This window comes from Saimiri boliviensis, chromosome 11 (genome assembly GCF_048565385.1).
Source record: "Saimiri boliviensis isolate mSaiBol1 chromosome 11, mSaiBol1.pri, whole genome shotgun sequence".
Classification (NCBI taxonomy): Eukaryota; Metazoa; Chordata; class Mammalia; order Primates; family Cebidae; genus Saimiri; species Saimiri boliviensis.
The window spans coordinates 82,020,678-82,046,410 of NC_133459.1; the positions used below are offsets into that span (position 1 = coordinate 82,020,678).

Sequence of the window (25,733 nt, forward strand, 5' to 3'; positions counted from 1 at the left end):
AGTGCAGTACTCTTATGGATCTTTTAATATTACATTTATTTTTAGATAGATGATATTTTTGACACTTCTCTAAAATGGTATTTTTAAATTTTTATTTTCTAATTGTTGCTAGTTTATAGAAATGTAATTGATTTTTACAGATTGAACTCATCTATTGAGATTTTGCTAAATTCTATTAGTTCTATCTTTTTTTTGTAGATTTTTTAGGACTTTCTACATACCATTCATGTCGTCTGTGAATAACAACAGTTTTACTCTTTCTTTCTGTTTGTGTTATGAATTGTTTTTTTCCTTCAGCTTCCAGAATGGGAGAAGCAGTAATGGCAATAACAATGATGGCTTCTTGCTTTCAGCATATTTCTGGTGGTGGCCTCAACAATGGTAACTTCACTAATGGAAACGTCATTTTAGGAAACCAAACTCAGAACCTGCTCCTTCAGTCTTTCTGTTACACCCTATTTCCTTTATTACATTCCTTCCTGCTTGAAACTGCACTGAACTGATTTAGCATTTGGTACAGAAAGTGTGAATGGGCCAAAAACTTTTACAAATGAGAATCTCAGACTAGTTATTGCAAAATAACTGCAATATTTTGTTAATGTGTGCTAGTAGAAACTTAGAAAAATATTATTGGGAATAGATTCAGAGCAGAAATGAAAGAACATAACTTTAGATTGGCTCAAGTTTAATAAATGGATACACTTATCAGAGATTCTGGATTTAATGTGCTAGCTCCAGCAACTGCAAGTGGTAAAAGAAAATTTTACTAAATTGAGTCAGGCTGACAGAAACCTAGACAATATGGTAGCTCATACTGAGTAAATTTAAAATGCCAGGAATTTTTTGTTAAAAAGTAAAGCAAGAAATCCAAAGACTTTGGGAAATAAAAATGTTAAGAGAGGATTTATATCCAATTACCTCTTTAACCAGACATTGGGGAACATATTGGAAAGGCAACCCCAGAATTCTTTTTAAAAACCTTATAGTGGCTGTTTTATGTCACATGGAATGAAGATAGGACTATACTTGATTTTATTTATTTATTTTTCTGAGATAAGAGTCTCACTGTGTCACCCAGGCTGGAGTGCAGTGGTGCAATCTTGGCTCACTGCAACCTCTGCCACCCAGGTTCAAGTGATTCTCCTGCTTCAGCCTCCTGAGAAGCTGGGATTACAGGTGCCTGCCACCATGCCCAGCCAATTTTTGTAGTTTTAGTAGAGATGGGGTTTCACCATCTTGACCAGGCTGGTCTTGAACTCCTGACCTTGTGATCCACCCGCCTCACCCTCCCAAAGTGCTGGGATTACAGGCATAAGCCACCACGCCCAGCCTACTTAATTTATTTAGAGATGACAGAACCCAAGTGACAGAAGCCAATTTATAGCATTTTACTAAAAAAGATAAAACAGTTCCAGAGTGATCATAAGGGATGTATGATTAAGAAATCCTTGACAATAGTTAGTTGCCAAGGTGTCCCTAAGACTAATCATGATGTTCCTGAGACTTAAGTGGATAAGCTTACCAGTATGCTGTTGGTCTGTGTAACCAAAAATTATTTTTAGTCTTTGCAAATAGATGTTTACCTTGAATAACCACATGAATATTCACATCCCCTTATTAAATTACCAGACCTTAGCCAGTTTACATAACCAGAACTTATTGAGCTTTACTCAATATATTGAGTAATATCTGGGGAGGCCAGGTATCCTTGAAAAAAAACCCTGTCACTCAGCCACAAGTATGGATTGTAAATTTCCTGCTTCACCTTCCTTAAGGGAATCAGAGGTTGTTTACCCAGTTGACTACCATGCGGAAAGGGAGGTACCCATACTTTTCAGGATTCATGGCAATGGCTTTGATATGATTCTGATCCTTAGGGACCTGAATAACTCTGTGTTCCACCAATAGGTTGGAGGTTTAGAGGGGTCAGATAATAAATGAAGTTTTGGCTAAATCAGTCTTCTCATGTGCCGAATGGCTTTGCAAATTCTTCCTGTAGTCATTTCCTTAATTTATGAAGGCATACTGTAAAGGACTTACTCAGCAAATAGCAGAATCTTCATACTGCCTCCCTGCCTCTTGCAGCATGTGCAATACAAAATGTTATGGTAGAAAGGGCCAAGCGAAATATGATGGAACTGCCTATTCCTTACCAAAATAGTAAACCAAAGCATTACCAACCTCCTGGAGGAATTGCAGGGTTCTGTGCCATGATCAAAACTTGAAAATGGCAGAAAAGGTGATTCTTATCATAGCCACCACATTCAACTCACCTAGCTGGCCTGTGCAGATTAATTGGCCTCAGTGTCAGGTGGTGACAATTGTAGCTGCTACTCCTTACATAATGGTCTCTTTATTAGAATACATTATTACAGCCTGATGCTCCTACTATGTCATTCTTAATCTGGAAAATGCTTTTTCTTCATCCAGTCAGCACAGAAAAGTAGCAAATAGGAATAGCAGTAGACCTTCATTGTTTTGCCTAAGAGCTGTGTCAACTCTGGCTCCTTGTCGTAATCTAGTTTATAGGCAACCTGACCATATCATGATCCCCTTGGACCTGATAAACAGGAAATACTAAATAATGTAGATACCTTAGGTAAGACATGTTTGTTGGTGGGTAGAAGATAAGCTGCAAGAAAATTCAGGAGCCTCTACCAATTCAGAGAAATTTCTAGGAGCTCCATGGTCTGTGGACATGTTCAGGTATCTTCTTGCTCCAGCTACCATTAAGAATGAGACAAAGCACTTTGTGGACCTTTTTTGGAATTTGTAGAGAGATTTACTGCATTTGGATGTGCTGCTCTCTCTCTATTTTTTAAAACCAAGTGAATCAGAACCCTGCCAACTTTGAATGGGACCTAAACAAGAGAAGGCTTGCAAGGTGATCCCAGAGGGATTGCAAGCAATGCTGCCACTTACGGGGTTTTTGTTTTTGTTTTGAGACAGGGTCTCATTCTGTCGCATAGACTGGAGTGCAGTGGAGTGCTCACAGCTTACTGCAGCCTTGACCTCTTGGGCCCAATCCATCCTCCCACCTCAGCCTCCTAAGTAGCTGTGACTTACAGGCACATGCTACCACACCCAGATGGTTTTTCTATTTTTTGTAGAGTTGGGTTTTGCTGTGTTGCCTAGGCTGGTCTCCAACTCCTGGACTCAAGCAATCCATCTTCCTCAGCCTCCCAAAGTGTTGGGATTACAGGCATGAGCCACTACAACCAGCCCACCAGTGTTTTAATGTCTGTCCCGATTGTCCAGTGATGCTTGATAAATAGTAGATTGCAATGCTGAATGGAGTCTGTACAAGCCCTAGTAGGAGAATCACAACTCTAAGCCCTTGGATTTCAGAGCAGAGACATACCATCTTCAGCAAATGTTGTTGTTATATTGTTGATTTATACTTTTATTGTTTCCAAATTTTACCTATTAAGAGCACACACAAACAAGAAGAATAAATACTTACGTGGAGGATAGCTGGAAAATGCCTACCTATAACTTAAATAATGCCAAAATGTATTCCAAAATGATTATACAAATTTACACTCTCACTAGGAGTACAAGACATTTCCTGTTATTCTACATCCTCAATAATACATGCTATCTTCACACTTTAAAATGTTTTGCACTTTGATGGATGCTTAATGCTATTTAACTGTGGTTTGAATTTTTGATTTTTAAATTTTTTTTTAGACGGAGTTTCCTTCATTACCCAGGGTGGAGTGCAATGGTGCAGTCTTGGCTCACCACCCTCCACCACCTGGGTTCAAGCAGTTCTTCCGCCTCACCCTCCTGAGTAGCTGGGATTACAGGCATGTGCCACCATGTCGGGCTAATCTTGTATTTTTAATAGAGACAGGGTTTCTCCAAGTTGGTCAGGCTGGTCTCAAACTCCTAACCTCAGGTGATCTGCCCACCTTGGCCTGCCAAAGTGTGGGGATAACAGGCGTGAGCCAACGTGCCCGGCCTGTAGGAGTTTTTAATATGCCCTGGAAGATAGTCCTTTCATGCTCACGTGTATTGCAGATATCTTCCTCTGTTTTGTGGCTTGTCTGTGGTTTACCTTTCTGAATACATTAAATATTCGATATTCTTCATTTTTTTCACATTCTCTAAGTCTTAGACTGAGAATGGTATGTTAGAATCTCTTTTTATTACTGTGTTACTATTTATGCTTACATCTCCTGTGGTTTCCACTTTATGTGTTTCTATGTTATTGGCACCAAGTTGTTCTTATGTGAATATTATTACTTTTGCATTATGAAGCATCTTTCTTTGGTTCATTTAATGCCTTTTTGGCCTGAATTCTTCTTTACTGCTTATAAAAATACTCTGCTTTATTTTTGTTTACATTTATTTGATATATTTCCATTCTTGACTCCCCTCCTTTTTATCTGCCTTTCCGAGTCACTGTGTTTTAGATGTATCTCTTATATACAGCCTAGAGTTGGGTTTTGCTTTGTAAGCTAGTCTGAAAATCTTTTTTATTTAGTTAGATGAGTTATGTCCGTTTACATAATTGATGTGACTGATATGTTTAGTCTCAGGTTTGTTATTTTACTTTATATTTACTGTGTGTCTTTTACTATTTATTTGGGGTTTTCTTCATCCTGGTATTTAGGAAGATTTGTATTTTTGTTTTAATATTTATCTTTATAGTAATACACTTATGCTAGTATTTTTGGCCCCTCTTTTTTTTCCTTTTTAAAAAATTTATGCTTCTGCTTTTGATTTGCTACCTCTAAAATTATGCTCTGACTCCTCCTTGTTATATGTGAGGCAATCAGAAAACTTGTTCTACTTTCACCTTTTTCTTTCCCTTTTCTTCTCATTTATTTTCAGTGGTGTTATTTCTGCTTTGGCAAACAATATAACATTTTTGTACTGTTCACTTAGTCTTATCCCCTCACCTTTGTTTTAGTCTCAGAACTATAAACATGTTTAACACTTAACTGCCAGTTATTTTGCAGAAGATTTTTCAATGATTTCTTGGTTGGATGAAGCTCAACCTATACTAGGCCTGAGTACAATATTCCCTTAGTTTTTTCACATTTAAAACTTTCTCTAGAACCAGGATAGGCAAACTAAGGTCTGCATCATGTTTAGTAAGGCTTGTCAGCTAGGAATGTGTTTTCTGTTTTTAAAGAGTTGGAAAAAAAAAGAGGAATATGACAGAAACCATATGTAGCCCACCAGTATTTATTTACTTTTTGGCCCTTTACAGAAAAGGTGTGCTAATCCCTGTTCTAGAGCCTTCATACTTTAGTATTTGAAGGATAGCTTGACTGGCTATAAAATCCTTGGCTGACTTCCCTTCGGTTTCTTTTAAATGTTACACTACTGATGTCTGGCTTTATACGTTACTATTTAGAAGTGTGATACCAACTTAATTTCCTTTTCTTTGTAAACTATCTTGAGTATTTTTGCTTGGGAGGTTGGAGAATTTCTTTAATGTGTAATAGTTTTAGCAGGCTGTGTATCTCAGTTGAGAATTGTAGGGAGAATTCCTTTAATATGTAATAGTTTTAGCAGGCTATGTGTCTCAGTTGAGAATTGTAGGTCAGATTTTTCTAGGTATACAGTGAGTTCTTTCCATATGAAAATCAGAATTATTTCAAGAATGTTTTCTAAAAGTATGATTTTAAATAGACCTGTTTCATTGTTTTTTTTCTTTTGGGGACCACAATTAGTCTTATCTTAGATCTTCTTTACTTTTATATCTGCCATTTTCATTCTGATCCATGTACTCTTTTTATTATGTTTCATTTTCTTAGCTCCTTTTATTTCTATTCTATGTTTTTCTTACTATATTTTTGGTCATATCTGTTCCATCTTGGAAACCTGCTAATTCATTTCTGAGACATTTTATTTTTCTTATTTCTTGAGTTTGGCTAATCTTAATTTCATACCTTCCTATTTTTCCATTTTATTATAAGTTTTAAAATTTCTGTTTTATGGTGTTCATTAATATCTGCAAATGCTTAATTATATTTAATCTATGTTGGGAGCATTGTTAAGTTTTTCTCTGCTTCATGGATGTGTTTTGATTTTACTGCTCAGTTTCGAGGTTTTCTTCATAAGTAACTGTGTGAATGCTAGATTATTTTGTAGAGGTTCATGTTTATTTGCATTGGATTTTTCCATTATCAGTAATAACAGATGTTCTTATAGAGGAACAGGGAGTGGTGTTTTGGCGGCTTACTGTGTTTCTTAAATCAGGAGCACCCTCTTCTGTTGCCATAGTGAAATGCAGTCATTTATGTTTCTTTTTTTAAGTAAATGGAGTCTTTTGGGGAAAGGGGTGTTTTCTTGGGATTCCTTTCCACTAGCTTAATTCAGTGGAGCTCTTATCCTGGCCATTTTCTTGTTTTTTCTTCCAAACTGGCTCCCAAGGATACCTCTCCCTTCCAAAGCATTTTCTTCTCTCCCAGAAGCTATGTCTTCCCATGATTATTGCCTCTGACTCCGTGTATTTTTCAGATCCTTTCTTTTGAATTCCCCATAGAATCTACCAGATTTTTTTCTCCACTTCAGCTAGAGCCCTCTCTTTTCAAGCTAACTCGTGATTGATGTTTCCTGTTATTTATGTATAGTGCTGACACATAGTCCATATCTGACTCTCTGCTCTAAAGTCTATTTCCTCACTTACATGTAAAGGATTCTGTGCCCAAGTTATGTTGTAGGCATGAATTTGGATGGTTTTACTTGGCTTTTTTTTATGGTCGTTTGGAAGATTTGTAGAGCAGTTCTAGTTTAGGTGGCTGCCATTATCCTGTGGGAACTCAACTCTATAACATAACAAAATAAATAAGCTAGAAAAATAACATAGTACTCTACCCTTTATCCATGGGGATAGGTTCCAAGACCCTCAATGGTTGCCTGAAAACACAGATAGTACTGAACCTTTTATATATATATACTGTGTTTTTTCCTATACATATATACTTATGAAGAGTTTAATTTATAAAGTAGGCACAGTCAACAATAACAAAAAATAATAAAATAGAACAGTTATTACAATATACTGTAATAAAAGTTATGTGAATGCGGTCTCTCTCTCTCAAAATATCTTAGTGTACTGTACTATGGGTAACTAAGAGCGCAGAAAGTGAAACTAAAGGTAATGGGGGACTAACTGTAAGATAAACAATATAGAAGTGAGAGCTTGATGAAGATAAAAATGAAAACTTGAGTTACAGAAGCATAATTGAAAACAAGATCAATAAAGTGATAGTGGTAGAAACATCAACATGGTAAGGCTTGAGGTAGTTTATCAGAAAAGGGTAGATACTAGTCTGTTCTCACACTGCTATTAAAAAAATGCCTGAAACTAGGTAATTTATAAAGAAAAGAGGTTTAGGCCGGGTGTGGTGGCTCACGCCTGTAATCCCACCACTTTGGGAGCCCAAGGTGGGCAGATCATGAGGTCAAGAGATCGAGACCTTCTTGGCCAACATGGTGGAACCCCGTCTCTACTAAAAACAAAAAATTAGCTGGGCGTAGTGGTGCGCACCCGTAGTCCTAGCTACTTGGGAGGCTTAGGCAGGAGAATCACTCGAACCCAGGAGGCAGAGGTTGCAGTGAGCCAAGATTGCACCACTGCACTTTAGCCATTTAATTGTTTAATTGGCTCATGGTTCTGCAGGCTATACAGGAAGCACTGCATCATCTGCTTCTGGGGAGGCGTCAGGAAGCTTTCAGTCATGGTGGAAGGCAAAGGCAGGGCAAGGCTGGTGTAGGAGGAAGGAGTCGGGGAGGTGCCACACACTTTTTAAATGATCAGATCTCAGGAGAAGTCACTCACGAACAGGTGAACAGCATCAAAGGGGAAATCTGTCCCCATGATACAATCACCTCCCACCAGGTCCCACCTCCAACACTTGGGAATTACAATTTTACATGATATTTGGATGGGAACACAGATCCAAATAATATCAGGTAAAGACACAAAAATTAGGAAAGATGAAGGCAATAGAAACGCAAACAGAGGAGATATTAGAATAAAATGTAAAATTCTCTGCTAAAATTTTGATATGTGACAGAACTACCAGTTTTCTAAGCAAATATAAATAATCAAAATTGGCTCAAGATGAAAACATATCAATAGCCATCTTAGAAAATATTGAAAGTTATCATAACAGGTAACTGAGACCAGAAATCTTGGAAGAAAATCATGTTTAGAAAGAAAAATGACAGATTTTTTTTTTTAAGTTTGAAGTGCTTGTATATGATGACCAAGTAATAGAGATTGGAACATGGGAGAGAATCTGTAGTTATAAATACAAAATTTGGAGTTGATCACTACTGAATAAATAGAATGCATTGCTGGTATGCATTACCAAATACCTATGAGCAAGTGAGGAAAGAATGCGACACACTAGCTGATCTTACTCATTTTCATGTTTGCTTACAGATAGGTGAAAAAGAGTACATCACCTTACCAGATCACCCTTTACTTCCTTGTCAGCCTATTCTTCCTTCAGGAATAACTGCTATCTCTTTATTACAAACTGAAAGTAAGTATAGTACAATCATAAGTACAGATGATTCTGTGAGGTAAAGTAAATAATGCAAATGTGGAGTTGTTTAATGGGTATACAGTTGCAATTTGAGAAGATAAGTTCTGTAGATCGATGGTCATGATAGTTTCACAACAATGTGAATATACTAAATGCTACTGAACTGTACATTTAAAAATAGTTTAAATGGTACATTTTGTTACGTAATATATTTCACTACAATAAAAGAAACAATAGGAATTTTATTTTTTTTTATTTTTTGAGGTAGAGTCTGGCTCTATTGCTCAGACTGGAGTGCAATGGCACAATCTTGGCTCACTACAACCTCGGCTGCTCAGGTTCAAGTGATTTTCCAGCCTCAGCCTCCCAGGTAGCTGGGATTACATGCATGCACCACCATGCCTGGCTAATTTTTATACTTTTAGTAGAGACAGGGTTTCACCATCTTGGCCAGGCCGGTCTTGAACTCCTGGCCTCAAGTGATCTACCCGCCTCAGCCTACCAAAGTGCTGGGATTACAGGTGTGAGCCACCATGCCTGGCCAGGGATTTTATACTTATTATTACATATGTTTAGTCACCACCATTATTTCATTTTAAAATATATTCTAAAATACACATTTGCTGTGTAAGATTTAAGTACAATAATTTTGAATCCCAGATGAATTTACCAAAAGAGTTAAACCAAAGAATATCAGCATAACTACTTGAGTTTTACCTTCTACACATATATGTAAATGCAGAAAAAACACTATTTTATAAATCCCCTTATATATCACTCCTAGAAACTGAAATGACTTCTCTGCATTTTCCACATGATAAATGCTACACTGTAGCAAGGAAAACAGTTTGGGGTAAAATTTATTCTTGCTGCTTTAGAAATTTTTAAGTTTTACACTCCATATTTTAGGATATGAGCTGTCTTTCAGCTTTGAGACATTAATAAATATGAGTTATAATCTCTTTAGGAGAGAAGATTATCAAACAAATGAAACAAGTAAAGGAAGAAAGAAGGTATCTGGAAAGAAATAGAGAAGAACTAGTAAAAATAGATGAAAAGCTATTTGAACAAAGCAAATTAAAGCGGTATCATGGTAAAGTTTGTTACATACCTTTTATCACTATAAAGAAAACAAGTTTTATAGAATTAAGCCTTTTAGAATAAATAATAAAGTTATAAATATTTACTGTTTTACTATTTTAGTTTAAGTGGTACATAGAGGTAAGTTCAATATAGAAAACATGAAATTATTATTCAACTCTATACAATAAATGCTTTACATAGGGTTTTTAAATTAAAATTTGAATATTTTCATAAACTCATTTACTTGTTTATTAATTATTCTATTCATTTATCACATGCCTATTGAATTTGGCCACTAGGAGACACTATTAAGACAGACACAATCTTGTCCCTGCCCACATAGATCTTATAGTCCAGTGGGGAAATGATAAGCAAGTTAAGCATTAATGGTACATCCTGGCCAGTGCAGTGTCTCACACCTGCAGTCCCAGCACTTTGGGAGGCCAAGGCGGGTGGATCACTTGAGGTCAGGAATTTGAGACCAGCCAAGCCAACATGGCGAAACCCCATCTCTACTAAAAATACAAAAATTAGCCAGGTGTGGTGGTAGGCACCTGTAGTCCCAGCTACTGCAAAGGCTGAGGCAGGAGAATGGCTTGAACCTGGAAGGTAGAAGTTGCAGGGAGCTGAGATTGCACCACTGCACTCCAGCCTGAGTGACAGAGTGAGACTCCACCTCCAAAAAAAAAAAAAAGGATACGTCCTGGTGAAAACTATGATAAAGGAATTACAGAATTCTGTGGATAGGAATACAAAAGAAGAACACCTAAATTAGATGGAAGAGATCAAGAGAGGCTTCCAGGAAAAGTGTTGGGATATACTAGGATCTGAAGTATGCTTCTTGGCTCTAAGTCTTCAGGCGTGCTTTTCCCTCTCCCATCTACTTCTCCTATTACCTTAAGGTACCCTCTTCCCAGTTTACCTGACTGTTTCCTATTAGTCATTCAAGATCAGCTTGTATATCACTTACTCTAGAAGCCTACTTTGAGTACTTTGGACTCCTCTGTACTCAATTTTTTGGTATGTGTGTGTGTGTGCCTTGCTTTTAAGTGAATGAATGAGGGAAGTTAAGTAAGTTTTCTTGTAGTACAATTAGAAACAGTGCTTTTAGGACTGGTGGACATAGAAGGATGAGCCTGGATGAAGACAGTACATGATGGTGGCTCGAGAGTTGCTAAGTGATTTGAGAGGGCTTCGTTTTGGGTTGTGTTTGAGGATTGTAAGGATAAAAGTTATCTGTGGAATTAAGTGGTTTTAGGATTCTCAATTTACAGCAAAATTGTTTCAGCATTAGAATGACTGAAGGTTATAGACAATGTCAGGAGATATTTTTGAAGATTCTGCCTCAAAATAATCCTGAAAGTGGTGGCAATGAGTCAGCTTTGTTGTAGTGTTAAAAAAGCAACTTTATCAGGCAAATTAGAACAATGGACTAAAAATCCCAAGACCAGGATTGTAACACCAGATCTGTCTTTCACTTAGACAAGTTATTTCCCCTCTTTTGTGCCTCACTCTTTCTATTTATGAAATGGGAATTATTTGTCACTTCCTATTTAAACAAGAATATTTCAAGATAAAGGTATTTATTGGCCATCAAATATTTATTGAGCCTACTATGTGCCAGGCACTGTTTTAACTGATGAGGATACAGCAGTGAACAAGACAGACATGGCCATGCCCACAAGGAGCTTGCTTCTCAGTGGGAAGAGACAGTAAACAAGTAAGACGATATCAGCTTTGATCAGAGCTGAGAATGTAATTAAAAAGAGCATAGTAAAGAGTGATGAGGCAGAAAAGAGATGGTTTAGGTAGGATTTTCAGGGAAAGTATGTCTGAGAAGATTAACATTTGATTAACAGGGAGGTAGGCACAAAGGGAACACTAAATATCAAGGTCAAGAAATGAGAATGACCTTGTGGTATTAAGGGTCTGAAATAAGACCAGTGCTGCTGAAGGATGGTATGTAGGGAGGAATGTAGACAGGGATAAAATCAGAAAGGTCAGCAAGGAATAGATCGGCCAAACCAAAGATTTTGGATTTTATTCTAAGCAAGGTAGGAAGCCACTAGAGGATTTTGAGCTAGGATTTATATGATTTTTAAAAATATTTTAGATCAAAATGACTGCTGTATAGAATAGTATGTACAGGGGCAAGAATGAAAGCAGACAGATCAGTTAGAAAGATAATGCAGATTTCAGCCGGGCATGGTGGCTCACACCTGTAATCCCAGCACTTTGGGAGGTTGAGGCAGGCGGACCACGAAGTCAGGAGCTCAAGACCAGCCTGGGCGATAATGGTGAAACCCCATCTGTACTAAAAATACAAATTAGCTGGGCGTGGTGGCACACACCTGTAGTTACAGCTACTCGGGAGGCTGAGGCAGAAGAATTGCTTGAACCCAGGAGGCGGAGTTTGCAGTAAGCTGAGATCATGCCACTGCACTTCAGCCTGGGTGACAGAGTGAGACTTCATCTCAAAAGAAAAAGAAAAGAAAAAGATAATGCAGATTTCTTGGTAAAAGATGAGATTGACTAAGGATGTAGCATTAAAGAAGGTAGAATGTGCTAGACGCTAGAAGTATTTTGGCAGTAATACCAGTACAAGTTGCTAAGGGATTGGATAATAGAGCATGAGATAAATAGCCAAAATCTTGAGCTAAAGTTCCATTTAGCTATATAATTTTAATTAAATCATTTTATAAAGTAGAATTTTTAAATTTGAGATTTTTGTTTCTGATAACCTAAAAAAAAAAAAAAAAAAACAGATTCTGGTATACTGGCATATAGTTTGTGTTACTATTAAGTTTGTATTTAGAATCTGATTGGTGTCAATGCAGTTTGTTAAACTGGTAGTGTTTAATTTCCTTTTTTTTTTTTGAGATGGAGTTTCACTCTTGTTGCCCAGGCTGGAGTGCAATGGTGCAATCTTGGCTCACTGCAACCTCTGCCTCCTGAGTTCATGCAGTTCTCCTGTCTCAGCCTCCTGAGTAGCTGGAATTATAGGTGCATGCCACCACAACTGGCTAATTTTTGTATTTTTAGTAGAGACAGGGTTTCATCATACTGGTCAGGCTGGTCTCAAACTCCTGACTTTAGGTGATCACCTGACTCGGCCTCCCAAAGCACTGGAATTACTACCATGAGCCACTGCATCCGGCTGGTAGTGTCTAATTTCTAATGATTAATCTGTGGATTAATTTTCTATAATCATGGGAAAAAGTAATATATATATTACTTTTATAGTTATGTATACATATGTATATATGTTATATAGTTTTATATATCATATATATTACTATATATAACAAGTATATATATTGCTTGTATAATACATATTACTATTAAATGTATTACTTTTGGATATATTACTTTTATAGTAATGTATATCACTGTAAAATTTTTTTTAACAATATTTCTACACAAGTTCTATTATTATCCAAAAACCATGTTCCTCAGGTCTAATGTCCTCGGTATATAAGGAGATAAGAAGAGGAGAGAAGGAGGAAAATGGTTTAAATTGACATTAGCTGTAGGGTCCTTTCCAGGATGAAAAATTGAATCCTTTAATACTCAAAAGCCTTTGCTTTTTTTTTTTTTTTCCAATAGCTTATGTTGGTTGGAAGAAAAAATACTTGGAAACAAAAAAAGTCACCGCATCAATGGAGGAGGTTTTAACAAACCTTCGAGAAGATTTGGAACTCTACTACAAAAAACTGCTCATGCTACTTGAAGCCAGGGAGATCAAGATGAGACCAAAGAATCTGGCAAGCATCACAGGCCGTAAGGTATTACTAAATGTAATAGAGAAATTAGAGAAGTTCTGTTCAAAACACATGCTTTATAAGTACTAGCATTATTATGTAGTATTATCACAAGATGCATTGGGCTTTGACTTAACTTGCTTAAACAAACAAACAAAAAAAACTCAGCTGGGCATGGTGGCTCACACCTGTAATCCCAGCACTTTGGGATGCCAAGGTGGGAGGATCACCTGAGGTCAGAAGTTTGAGACCAGCCTGACCAACATGGAGAAACTCCATCTCTACCTAAAATACAAAATTAGCTGGGCGTGGTGGCGCATGCCTGTAATCGCAGCTACTCAGGAGGCTGAGGAAGGAGAATTGCTTGAACCCAGGAGGTGGAGGTTGCGGTGAGCCAAGATTGTACCATTGCACTCCAGCCTGGGCAGCAAGAATGAAACTCTGACTCAAAAAAAAAAAAAAAGAAAAGAAAGAAAAGAAACTCATGACACTATGTAATAGGAGGAAGATTGCTGAGGAGATAGAGTCAGCAGCTTTTTTGTTGCCTTTAAGGGGGCCTGATATTTCCTCCCTATATTTTCATCTTAATTTCATTGTAAGACTTCTTTTTCTAATGGTAGCAATAAAGTTGTCAATGGCAAGTAGGGCTTTATATCCCAAACGAGGGAGAAACCTCTCTCTGAATCGTGGAATATATAAATCTTTCTCTTTATCCTGAATTAAGGGATCAACTAGGCCTACCCCTGGATGAGAAATAGTTGCCAAGGAATGCTATAAGCCGACTGACTTTGACTAATTAGGATTTACCTACAGAGGTAAATCTGGGACAGGGTCCATTTCCTGACTCTCTGGGAAAGAGATGAATAGCTCACGAAGTAGGGCGGGGGACTAACATTGTCTGCTATAGTCCTATTCTTTGGTGGTAGTGGCGGGATGGGTTATAATACCCAGGAATTTAAAGAAATTATGAAATTTTGATCAGTTTTTTTTTTTTTTTGAGACAGCCTTGAATCAGAGACATGAAGTTTATTTTATTATTAATTCCACCATATAATTAAACAAAAAAAATTTAAGAGGGCATTTAACAATTTGACTTGGGTTGGATCAATCCCACTTATCCAAAAGTGATTTTAAAATATGTTAACTATAATTAAAAGTAAGGATTTAACTTTAGACAAGATGAATTATTAAAAGTTTACTATTTTAAATAAACTTAATATAAAACCCAAATAGACTCAAGTAATGATTTGTCCATAACAGTTGGTACCTTTTTTTTTTTTTTTTAGCATAGCTGATACTTTATCTTACTGTTTTATCAAGTTGAATATGAGAATTTTTTTCACAAAGGCAGTTTAAAACTCTTAAATAACTTCTTTAGAGAGGACCACTAGAACTCATAAACTTTTCTGGACAAAACCAAAAAGTCTTCCTATTTTAAATAGGTTTTCTTGTATTAAATGAGTTTAAGACATTATTCCTCTCATAGTAACAGTTGTTGGTTTTTATGGTGCTAATTTAACGGTAACTTTAGAGAAAAAAATGTTTTCCAAAATGCAAGAAATCAACAAACAATTTTTCCAAAGCAATTTAGTTTACTTTATGGAATAGGTTATTTTCATGATTTGCTCTTTTGATATTTATCATTTCATAGTTTATGTTCACAAGGCAGTTACAAATAAAAATGTTTATGTTAAAATGTCTATCCACACAGAATTACCTTATAATCCAGATCACTGAGGTGCAGCATGCAATTGACCAGCTTAAGCGAAAACTGGATACTGACAAAATGAAACTCATAATAGAAGTTAAGGTAATTTACATTTTTCCTAATGATTTTCCTAAATTCATATTATTTAAATATGAATAATGTGTCTTCTACTAGATGTTAAGTTTCCTTCCAGGAAGAGACTATGCCTTAGTAAACTTTGTTACTTTCATGGGACCTTTTGTATACCAGATACTTAGTAGAGGCCTCTGGGCATACTTTATTTCATGAGAATTGTGTATGACTAACTACATCATAGGAATTATCTCTGAAGTACAGATGTCTTAAAAAGCTTTTTGTTGAACAGAAAACAGAAGAAGATTATACATTTTCACACAAGTATCCATACAAGCCAGGAAAATAAAAACAATAATCATATGAATGCACTCACTTCTTTATCAGAAACAGCTTTATGATACAGAATAATAGCTCTGTTCTAGAATTAACTTTTTTAAAAAGTTTTAAAAAGAAAATTAGAACTGTCCTGGGTTTCAGATAAGAATAAAAATAAATAAAATTTAAAAATAAAAAAAATAGAATTAGCACTGTCCAATAGAACTTCATGTGATGATAAAATGTTCTATGCCTGTACTGTCAAATTGATAACCACTAGTCACTTACTGATAACTGAGCACTTGAAATGTAGGTTGTGTGACTGAGGAACTGAATTTTAAATTTTATTTAATTTTAGTTAAGTTTAGTTCCATATGGCAATTGGCTTCTACACTGGACAGTGCAGTTCTAGATGACGATGATGATTTTTTTTTTTTTGAGATGGAGTTTCGCTCTTGTTACCCAGGCTGGAGTGCAATGGCGAGATTTCGGCTCACCGCAACCTCCGCTTCCTGGGTTCAGGCAATTCTCCTGCCTCAGCCTCCTGAGTAGCTGGGATTACAGGCACGCGCCACCATGCCCAGCTAATTTTTTTGTATTTTTAGTAGAGACGGGGTTTTCACCATGTTGGCCAGGATGGTCTCGATCTCTTGACCTCGTGATCCACCCGCCTTGGCCTCCCAAAGTGCTGGGATTACAGGCGTGAGCCACCGCGCCCAGCTCTAGATTATTTTTACATGCAGCATTCTCGAGGCTGTATAAGCCCTGGGTCAGCACTGAGAAGCTCAAAACTTAAAATAGAAAAGGAAAAGAACAGAGAATGATTTTTAACAAAGTATCAGTTAAATATGCACTTAAAAAATAATTTGTTCAATGAAGGTAAACTGTTATTCAATATATGGAGATAGAGCCAATATGTAAATTTGTACACTTAACAATAATTGAGTAGGTAGCAAGGAGTAATAAAAATGTCCCCAGAGGCTTGGATTATGACTCCCCTTATGCTGTTTTCTTCTGGAACGCATGTACATTAGATCCTATAATCTTTGTAAATTTTAGCATTATAAATGTCACTCATGATTTGAACCCAAATTAGAATTGTTAGTACAAAAACAGTAAAGACAAGTGAAATAGGAGAAAAAAGAGAACAAAGTTTTCAGCCTATAGGCTGGGGGAAAACATCCTATATTTAACCATAGTGCCTGATAGACACATAATAGACATTATATAAGAAGTTTTATTGATTTCTGAATGATCTCCCCAAAACAGCACTACCTACAAGATTCAGAACTAAGGGACAAAAAAACCTAGCCTGAATCTCTTTCAGCCATATTTATTCAAGATAGTACAGCATAAGTAGTGCTCCTTAAAGGTTAATGTGATATCATCTGAGGATAGTGTTTAAAAATACAGGTTCTGACTTAGTAGGTCTGGGTGCAGCCTGAGATTCTTCATACCCAGCAAGCTCCCAACTGATGCTAATACTGCTGGTTCACAGACAAAACTTGGTACCAGGTGGTTTGAGTTTGAATCCTGGCTGTACCCACTTCACTTACTAGTTTTATATGCTGAGCAAGTTACTTAGCCTCTAAACGTCTCCATTTCAACTGTACAATGGGGATAAATACTAATAAATATCTGACTCTGCAAAATTTTTGAAAAAAAAAAAAAACAGGTTAATACAGTTAGAACAGTGCCTGCCACAGAATGAATACTGTATTTCCTAAATATTTAGTTCCGATGGGCTAGAAATTACGGGGTTTTTTTGTATTTTGTTGTTTTCACTATTTTCTTTACACATGGAGAACAACAGGTTTTGAAGCTTAAGCAAAACATAAAATTATTTCTCACTCTAGTTTTTAGAACAGTTCAACTGTATTGTCCCTATATACTCTTAAATGAGGTTATCTTATAGCATATCTAGCCAGTAGATAATCATGTTTATTAAACAGCATTCATAATCTATACATTTACTGTAGTAATCCAGTGGGAATGAAAGCATTGAAGGCAAATGAGAGAAGACAAAGCAGTTACAAAAACCCTATTTACATGTCAATTATGATGTACTTTTAGAAGGGTATGATGAAGTTCACTTTTTCAAAAGTAATTCTTTTTATAGAGGAGAAAACAAGCAGTTTCAGATTTACGAACGTTGAAAACTGGCACAGAAAAAAATTGATACGTCTCTACAATCTCAGTAAGGTATGTTAATTTAAAACTTTTATTTATCAAAAAATTAAATATTTGAACAGATTTGTTTAACCATTATTCTCCTTGGCAATGTTTTATATAAAGCATAAGGATTCTCTTTCCGCATTTTGCATGTAGGTGTCACAAAATGTTTCAGGAAATATTAGATGCAATATAAAGAAAAATTATGACTGGTTAGTTATTTTTAACATTCCAAGTCTTTTACGTATTATTTTACAGTACTATATTTTATAATTTTCATTTCTAATAATCTTAAAATTTAAGAGCTAATATGACTACAAAATTTTTTGCAAAGAATAAATGTGTATTAATACTAATATATTTGCATGAAAATAAAGACTTCATTTAATTTGTTCATTATATCTTAATTAAAAGAAATCTGGAAATAGAATAGGGGTTATTGAACTTGCATTCTGAGCTATGACAGAGATTAGCATCTAAGAATTTAAATTTTTTAATTCATTTATTTTAGATATATGAAGACAACAGTGATCCAACATATACTATGAAAATGGTTGATTTTACTCTCATTGTGTAAATAGGAAATGTAATATTCTCGTAACAGCTTGTTCAATCATCATTTATTCCAATTTACAGGAGGAACATGTGCAGGGAAGCCAGGATTTATGTAAATCTAGAGTTCAAAGACACAGATCTTTAGTCTGTAATTAGCAACTAACAAGGGCAGCACAGTGTTGTTCTTAATTCCCTTGAAAAAGAAAACAAACTTTATTACATTTAGAAAAGTTATTTGTATAAAATTGATCTTTTAGAAAGAGAACTAGTTAAGAAGCTAACCAGTGTCTTTAGATCATTAAAAGTACAGTGCCACTCATGCCTGTAATCCCAGCACTTTGGGAAGCCAGGGCAGGAGGAGTGCTTGAGCCCAGGAGTTGGAGGACCTGCCTGGGCAGCATAGCAAGACCCTGACTCTACAAAAAAAAAAAGATACATTACAGATGTAGAAAAAAAATTTAACCATGTAAATTAGCCAAGAATATATATGTCCATAAATGAAGGAATATGAATAATTAGAAGTATAAGTGAGAGTGAATAGAATCAAGTTCAACTCCAAGTTATTACTAAAAATTTTACAGATGAACCTCATAAAAATAACGTAGTTGGAAAATATTAGGTAGTTCTAACTTACTAATTCAAAATATTACTGTTACATTCTTGTATTTTGTGAATGCATTTAATCTTCTGGATTCTTTTTAAATTCTCATTGTCCAGAGGTTTAGTTCAAGTACCTCAGAGAACATAATACTATATGGAGTCAGGAAGCAGAAAAATTATTTTCATCAGTTTGATGCATCTAAAGAGGAGACACTAAATTTAAGGTTTATTAGGGGTTTGGGGGAAAAGTATAGCACAAAATGCTTTTCAAAGACGGTTTTTAAAACTCTAAGCAAACAATTTCCACTTCAAATTATACATATTTTAAAAATCAGCATTGATTTGTAAGCATATATTTTACTGTAATGAAGGGAAATATGGCATAATAAAATTCTGAGAGCAATTTTTCCTAATTATAGTTTAAAATATCTAATAGATTAATATTTAATAGGTAAGCTGACTTGTTTCTTGCTTTTATGTTCCTGGAAAAATACATTAATATGTATTTTTCAAATTCAAACAATCAAAACATTTCTTCTTTTTTGTTAGTATGCCAATAACTAAAGTATATAGCAACATAACAAAAAATGCAAGAAACTAGATCTGTTTATACTTATCATTTTAAAAAATCTTAATAGTTTGACAAAAGATGTTCATCTCTGAAACAGCTTTGGCTTTAAGACTTCCCACATTTCTTCAGCTTGCTGTTTGGCTACAGCATCTCCAGAGTAGTCAAGACAATTTGCATTCCACATGCCAATGCCCCGTAAGCCATAGTTTTGTATATATGTTGCCTTTAAAGAAATACTCTGAGGGTTATCATACCACACTTGATGAAAGTGGCCAGCAGGATCCTATATAAATAAATTAAAATGGAAATTTAAAGTATTTAGTACAATTCAGCACCTTAGGAAAGGGAAAAATATAAAAAGTATACATTACAGTAAGAGAAAAGTTTCTTAAATCCAATTATTCAAAAAGGATACAATGAAATAAAATTTTTAGGGCATAACACTTTCCTACTGTATAATTCATCGATTCTATGTTTGATACAAATGGTCCCCAACTTACAATGATCCAACTTATAATTTTTAGACTAGTGATGGGTTTATTAGGGTATTTCATTTTCAACCTATATTTTTATGGTTTTATTAGGACATAATGCAATCACAAATCAAGGAGCATCTGTACTTTCTAGGTATTATTGCTTATGGCACTTTTAACAATGTCAACAAGCACACAAAGAGGCCTCCTAATAGATTCTATTTGAGCTTCTCCTGTCCTGCAATTCTTTCCTTTCCCTTAGCCAATGACTATCAGCCAAGATGTGCATCTGAATCACTTATGGAGCTTTAAAATACGATTCCTGGGTCCCACACCACGTGAAACCTATTAAATCAAAATCTCCAGGGTTAATGCTATAACATATATTTGTCTTGTGTTTTAATGTTTCATTAGATAATGCTGGTATGTAGCCAAAGTTAAAGAGAATCAGTGCTCTGGTCCTCTAAAACCAGCTTATGTGCTTATTTGTATTCGCTGTAATTGCTAGAAGGGTGCCTAACTAGGAGCTCTACAGAAGATTTTGTTTAAGATGAATCATCCAATTCAAAAGGTAATGGCAATGGAGGAGAAAAATACATTCTTTTCTAACTCTTACAGATTCATTCTAAAAGTCTGTTAGGTCTGCACTTCATTGGTGACTTAACACACACCTGATTATGAGCCATAAATTAGATTCTAATCTCATGCTCACCTTCTACCCTAAACAGTCCTTCTGCCCAGAATCAACTCTGTCTACCTAGTATCAACACAGTCTCTCCTAGGTGGCACATGAGCTATTGGAAAGGAAAAGGGAAAGGAGCAGATCTAGGGAAAAGTATAAAGGAAGGTGAAAAACATAGGAGATTAAAAAAATAGACCTGCAACTAAAAATAATTTACCTGTAACTAAAAATAATTTACTTATTTTTATACACATCTAGGAAACTGATTAAAGGTATTTCTGAATTGATGCTAGCAATATTTATAGCAGCACTCCTGGAATTAGAATAGTCTCTTAAGATGACGACCACTTTGGAAGAAAATAAGTCACCTGGTAAATGAATACACTGTGGCATATTTAAATATAGATTCATTGTAATTAAGCACTATCTCAGTCTATATCTTATATTCCATTCTTTAACATTTTTAGAACTAGACAAAGCCATGCATACTCTAGTAATAGTTGTGATTCATTATTAAAAGGCAACTTGTAGAAGTTGTACTTAAATATGACAGATTGTTGAAGATTCAGGGGCAAACCCAAAGACATGTACCTTTGAATTCTGCCATCATTCTAGCTAGTACTTTGAGCCTTTTTGATATTAAGAAATTCAAATGTCTCAAAATTGTGAAGGATCAAAGGGCAAAAACTAAGCACATGTAAGACTGATTTATGCATGGTTAAGGCACATTTGCCTTCCAGAATATTGAGTCCAAGATGAGCTGCTATTGCTGAAACAGCTCAAAAGAGTGATTCTCTTCAAACAAAACAGAAACTTGATTCACGTTGCTATAGAATTTTGCAATGAATAAAAAAAGGGGAAGGAAACAGTTATAAGTAGATTGTTTTCTAAAGTGCCATTAAATGGCCTTCAATGCTCACCAAAATGTTTCCTGAATTCTAAGACCTTAACAATGTGTTGGCTGGGTGAGGTGGCCCATGCCTGTAATCCCAGGCCTTTGGGAGGCCAAGGTAGGCGTATCGCTTGAGGTCAGGAATTTGAGACCAGCCTGGCCAACTGGTGAAACCCATCTCTACTAAAAATACAAAAATTAGCTGGGCTTGGTGGCTCATGCCTGAAATCCCAGCTACTCAGGAGGCTGAGGCAGGAGAATCACTTGAACCTGGGAGGTGGAGGTTGCAGTGAGCCGAGATCATGCTACTGCATTCCAGCCTGGACAACAGAGCAAGACTCTGTCTCCAAAAAAAAAAAAAAAAGCATTTCTTCTTCAGAAATGTTCAAGTAAAAAGAAGTATCACTTTGTCTCTCACTTTAAATCAAAAGGTAGAAATGATTAAGCTTGGTAAAGAAGGCAAGTCAAAAGCCCAAACAGGCCAAAAGGTAGGAGGCCTCTTGTTGCCAATTGCTTGCCACGGAATTAAAGTTTCTGATTACAGAGTCAAAGACAAGTTTACTCATGTAAACAGCAGTCTACATGTTATGCCCTAAAGGAAAACTGATAGACATTCTTGATATCAAACATCTGATTATGAAAATAAACAATTTTGAGAAGTAACAATAAATGTTCATAACTTACGAAAGATCTTACTTTATAGTTATAATAAGGAGCCTGCTGATCTTGATCCCATTGGTTTCCAGAAATAGAACTATTTATTTGCTTCATGATCATTTTGTAGGGCACCTGCCGTCCTGCAGCATCACTACAAGGAGCTCCCCGGAAAGGGACTTTTGCAATGGTACAAACATGATCCTAGAAATGCAGAAGCGCTATGTTACAGATTATCAACTAGGCAATTCTTAAAAGCCAAATCAAAACCAAAAAATTATTTCAAAATAAAACATATACCATAAATAGATTAACTGACTATATATAGGTTAAAATAAGTTTCATTATTAAATGAAAATGTATGATAATCATAAGCTTTCATGGAATTAAGTAAAAATAAATACTTTTTATTTCAAACTATATTTCAGAAATTCTAAAGTGTATATATGTCTCATGAAACAAAAGAGACTCTAAAAAAATATAATACAAAATAAAAATTATGTAACAAATGACCTGTTCTCACCTCAGACAGATTCAGGCACGTATAATCATAACCATACCAGGGAACACCCATTACAAGTTTCTTAGGATTAATGCCCATCTTGATGTAGTCATTATAGCCTAGTCAAACAGGGGAGAAAAAGCATATTTGTTTCTCTTCATATGTCAATGTGTTCATACAAGCTGTGCAACCATTCATAATCTGTTTGTAAAAACAAGTACATTAATATAAAATACTAATAGTGTTTAATGTGATGTTATAAAACATCTTTTAAGAACCATAAATTCTGTATATTGCTTTCTAAACCATTTATCTTTGAATAAGATAAAACATGCCAAATTATTAAGATCATACGGAAACAAAATACTCACAAAATCTAAAAGTTTTACAAATCTTAACTCTATAGCAGTGATGGTCTCAGAGTTTCTTAGAAAGTACAAGTGTTCCACGTTTTACAAATATTCTAGAAGTATGAATGACAACTAGGGATAAGAAATGTGTCATCTATATATAATATAGAGAAAAATAAACAAATCCCTGAAACTATCAGTCAACTATCAGTCCTTTTCTTGCCCAGTGCTGCAAAACATGTTTTTCCACCAAGACATAGTCACTGGATTATCTGGAATGTTGAGGTAAATAACTTTATTACTTTTCAGAGCCTTTAATATTATTGTGTACTATTAAGTAACCAAAAATGGGGTGGGATATGCATCGGTTCCCATACATATTGGTTTATTTAGTTTATTTGATTCATTTATTTATTTATTCACGATACAAAGTATCACTGTGTTGCTCAGGCTGGCCTGAACTCCTGAGGGGCCTCAAGTGATTTTCCCACTTCAGCCTCACAAGGCTTAAACCTTTTATTAATAGAACACAATTATCATGTCTTTACTGAAACACAGTTTGGGAACCGTGAATTAATAATTACTTTGTAATTTTAGTAGAGTAAGTTATTTTTCAACTTTGAATAGATATGTGGCTAGGCACAATGGTTCATGCCTGTAATTGAAGCACTTTGGGAGGCTGAGGTGGGAGGATCACTTAAGGCCAGCCTGGGCAACATAGTAAGACCACATCTATTTTTTTAAAAAAGCCTTTTTTAGATTAGCCAGGCATGGTGGTGCATGCCTGTAGACCCAACTACTCAGGGGGCTAGGTGGGAGGATCACTTTAGCCCAGGAGGTTGAGGTCACAGTGGGCCATCATAGTGCCACTGCAGTCCAGCCTGGGCAACAAAGCAAGACTCTGTCTAAAAAAACAAGGAAATACTAGCTGGGCATGGTGGCACATAACCATAGTCCCAGCTACTCAGGAGGCCAAGGCTGAGCTCAGGAGGTTGAGGCTACAGTGAGCCATGATCATGCCACTGTACTCCAGCCTGGGCGATGGAGTGAGACACTGCTTAAAAAAATAAAAAATAGCAAAAGAGCAAGCAGTTTGACTGATGGGATACAAGATAGTGCAAAGACTACATCATATGAATGACAGGTCAAAAGTACTCAAATTCTAATACAAATATAATTTTTAATTTATCACAGATACTAAAAGAAGTTAATGCCTATCCTATTAATCATGCAATGAAGGTACCCAACCGTAACTATCTTTGTTATTATTTAACACTGATTATTTCGACAAAAATATCCTGTCAAATTCTAGATAAGCCTGTGATTTTATGCAAGAATATTGGACCTGAAATGAGAATACCTGATTGAGCCTCAACTATGTAATACTTAATAGTTATGCAATCATGAGAGGTTAATTCTTTTTCTCTCATCTATAGAAGGTTAATAATAAATATACCTATCCCACAAGATTGTTGGAAACATTAAATGAAAATCAAAATGTAACAACTTTTTGTAAACTTTAAAGCTTTCAATTAAGTGACTTTTAAATATTTGAAGCAAGGTTTACAACTGAAAAAGGCATACAAATAACAGAAATACTAAAAACATAATATTTTAATTTCTAGAATATTACTAATATTAATAAATGATTACGTTTAGAGTCTTACCAGTCAGTGTCTGATTATAGGGAGCATTGGCTGCCGCAGTACATTCTGACCAGATCTGACTTCGTTCATCATAAGACATCACGAAGAGGAAGTCACAAGCATCTGCAATTCCAGTATAATTATAACATCTTCTGTCTATGTTCTTTGGAGACCAAGCAACATCAAAAGTTACCTGTGGAAAAAAATTTTACTACTTTATGTAACATGATCAAATATGCATATTATGTCAGATTTTTAAGATTATATACTTTCTTACCTTATACTACACAAGGAAGAACTGTTTATGGTATATGAATGTAGGGTTTGACACACACAGAACTTGAACCATTCTAAGAAATATTTTTTTGCTTATACTTATAGTTGGACATACAATGACCAGGAGCAGGATACTATATAGAAGATGGCCTTCAAACTCAAAATGTCTTCAAACGCTAGGCTGGTACTTCAGCTGATTAAAAGAAGCAGGTATAATGACAATAGGGTATGGTAATGCCCCTGAGCAACTAGAGAGTAAAGGCACACTAAAAGAATTCAAATACAAAAGTTTTTAAAATATTGTGCAGGTTAAATGTGTCACCTGTTGGCACAACCTAACTGGTTTGTGAGTTTTGGCACCTGATTCACAATCACCTTATATGGTAGGTTTGGCCCAATATTACAGTTAGACAATAGTAGTTTCATGGCCCACAGGTATAGATTAATCAACTAAAAACGTTGAACACATAATTTAAATGATATTATTTTATGGAAATATTCAAATAAGTGTTGAGTAATATATTATCTTTAATTTTTGTGGGGTTTTTTTTTTTTTTGAGATAGAAGAGTCTTGCTCTGTCGCCCAGGCTGGAGTGCAGTGGCAGGATCTTGGCTCACTGCAACTTCCGCTTCCCAGGTTCAAGCGATTCTCCTGCCTCAGCCTCCCAAGTAGCTGGGACTACAGGCACGTGCCACCATGCCCAGCTAATTTTTTTGTATTATTTTCTTTTTCTCGCCACTATACTAATGAGGAATTTTTTTTGTATTTTTAGTAGAGATGGGGTTTCACCCTGTTGGCCAGGATGATCTCAATATCTTGACCTCGTAATCCACCTGCCTCGGCTTCCCAAAGTGCTGGGATTACAGGCATGAGCCACCACGCCTGGCGTTTGTTTTTTTGA

General features: G+C 35.7%; 2 protein-coding genes across 9 annotated transcripts in view; one reads left to right on the top strand and one right to left on the bottom strand.

Annotated features, from left to right (window-relative positions):
• SPATA1 (spermatogenesis associated 1) overlaps nucleotides 1-24,682 on the top strand; it is a 46,652-nt gene extending 21,970 nt beyond the window's left edge. For 2 of the 5 annotated variants that reach the window (XR_012512467.1, XR_012512468.1), the window contains exons 10-11: nucleotides 13,206-13,384; nucleotides 15,072-15,161. Coding sequence is in view for 3 of the 5 variants with exons in the window: in XM_074381089.1 (XP_074237190.1) it covers nucleotides 8,411-8,513; nucleotides 9,484-9,609; nucleotides 13,206-13,384; nucleotides 15,072-15,170; nucleotides 17,578-17,637 (567 nt within the window). In the remaining 2 variants the exon portion in view is untranslated. The other 3 variants (XM_074381089.1, XM_074381090.1, XM_039473841.2) reach the window with 3 other exon arrangements.
• CTBS (chitobiase) overlaps nucleotides 1-25,733 on the bottom strand; it is a 51,812-nt gene that overhangs the window by 8,890 nt on the left and 17,189 nt on the right. For 2 of the 4 annotated variants that reach the window (XM_010346994.3, XM_074381091.1), the window contains exons 4-7: nucleotides 24,577-24,748; nucleotides 22,581-22,678; nucleotides 22,088-22,261; nucleotides 17,657-19,639 (exon numbers count right to left, since the gene is read on the bottom strand). In XM_010346994.3, coding sequence (XP_010345296.1) covers nucleotides 19,439-19,639; nucleotides 22,088-22,261; nucleotides 22,581-22,678; nucleotides 24,577-24,748 — 645 coding nt within the window. In that variant the 3' untranslated portion in view covers nucleotides 17,657-19,438. Of the gene's footprint in view, nucleotides 1-17,656; nucleotides 19,640-22,087; nucleotides 22,262-22,580; nucleotides 22,679-24,576; nucleotides 24,749-25,733 lie in introns of those variants that run through there. The other 2 variants (XM_003921362.4, XM_010347003.3) reach the window with 2 other exon arrangements.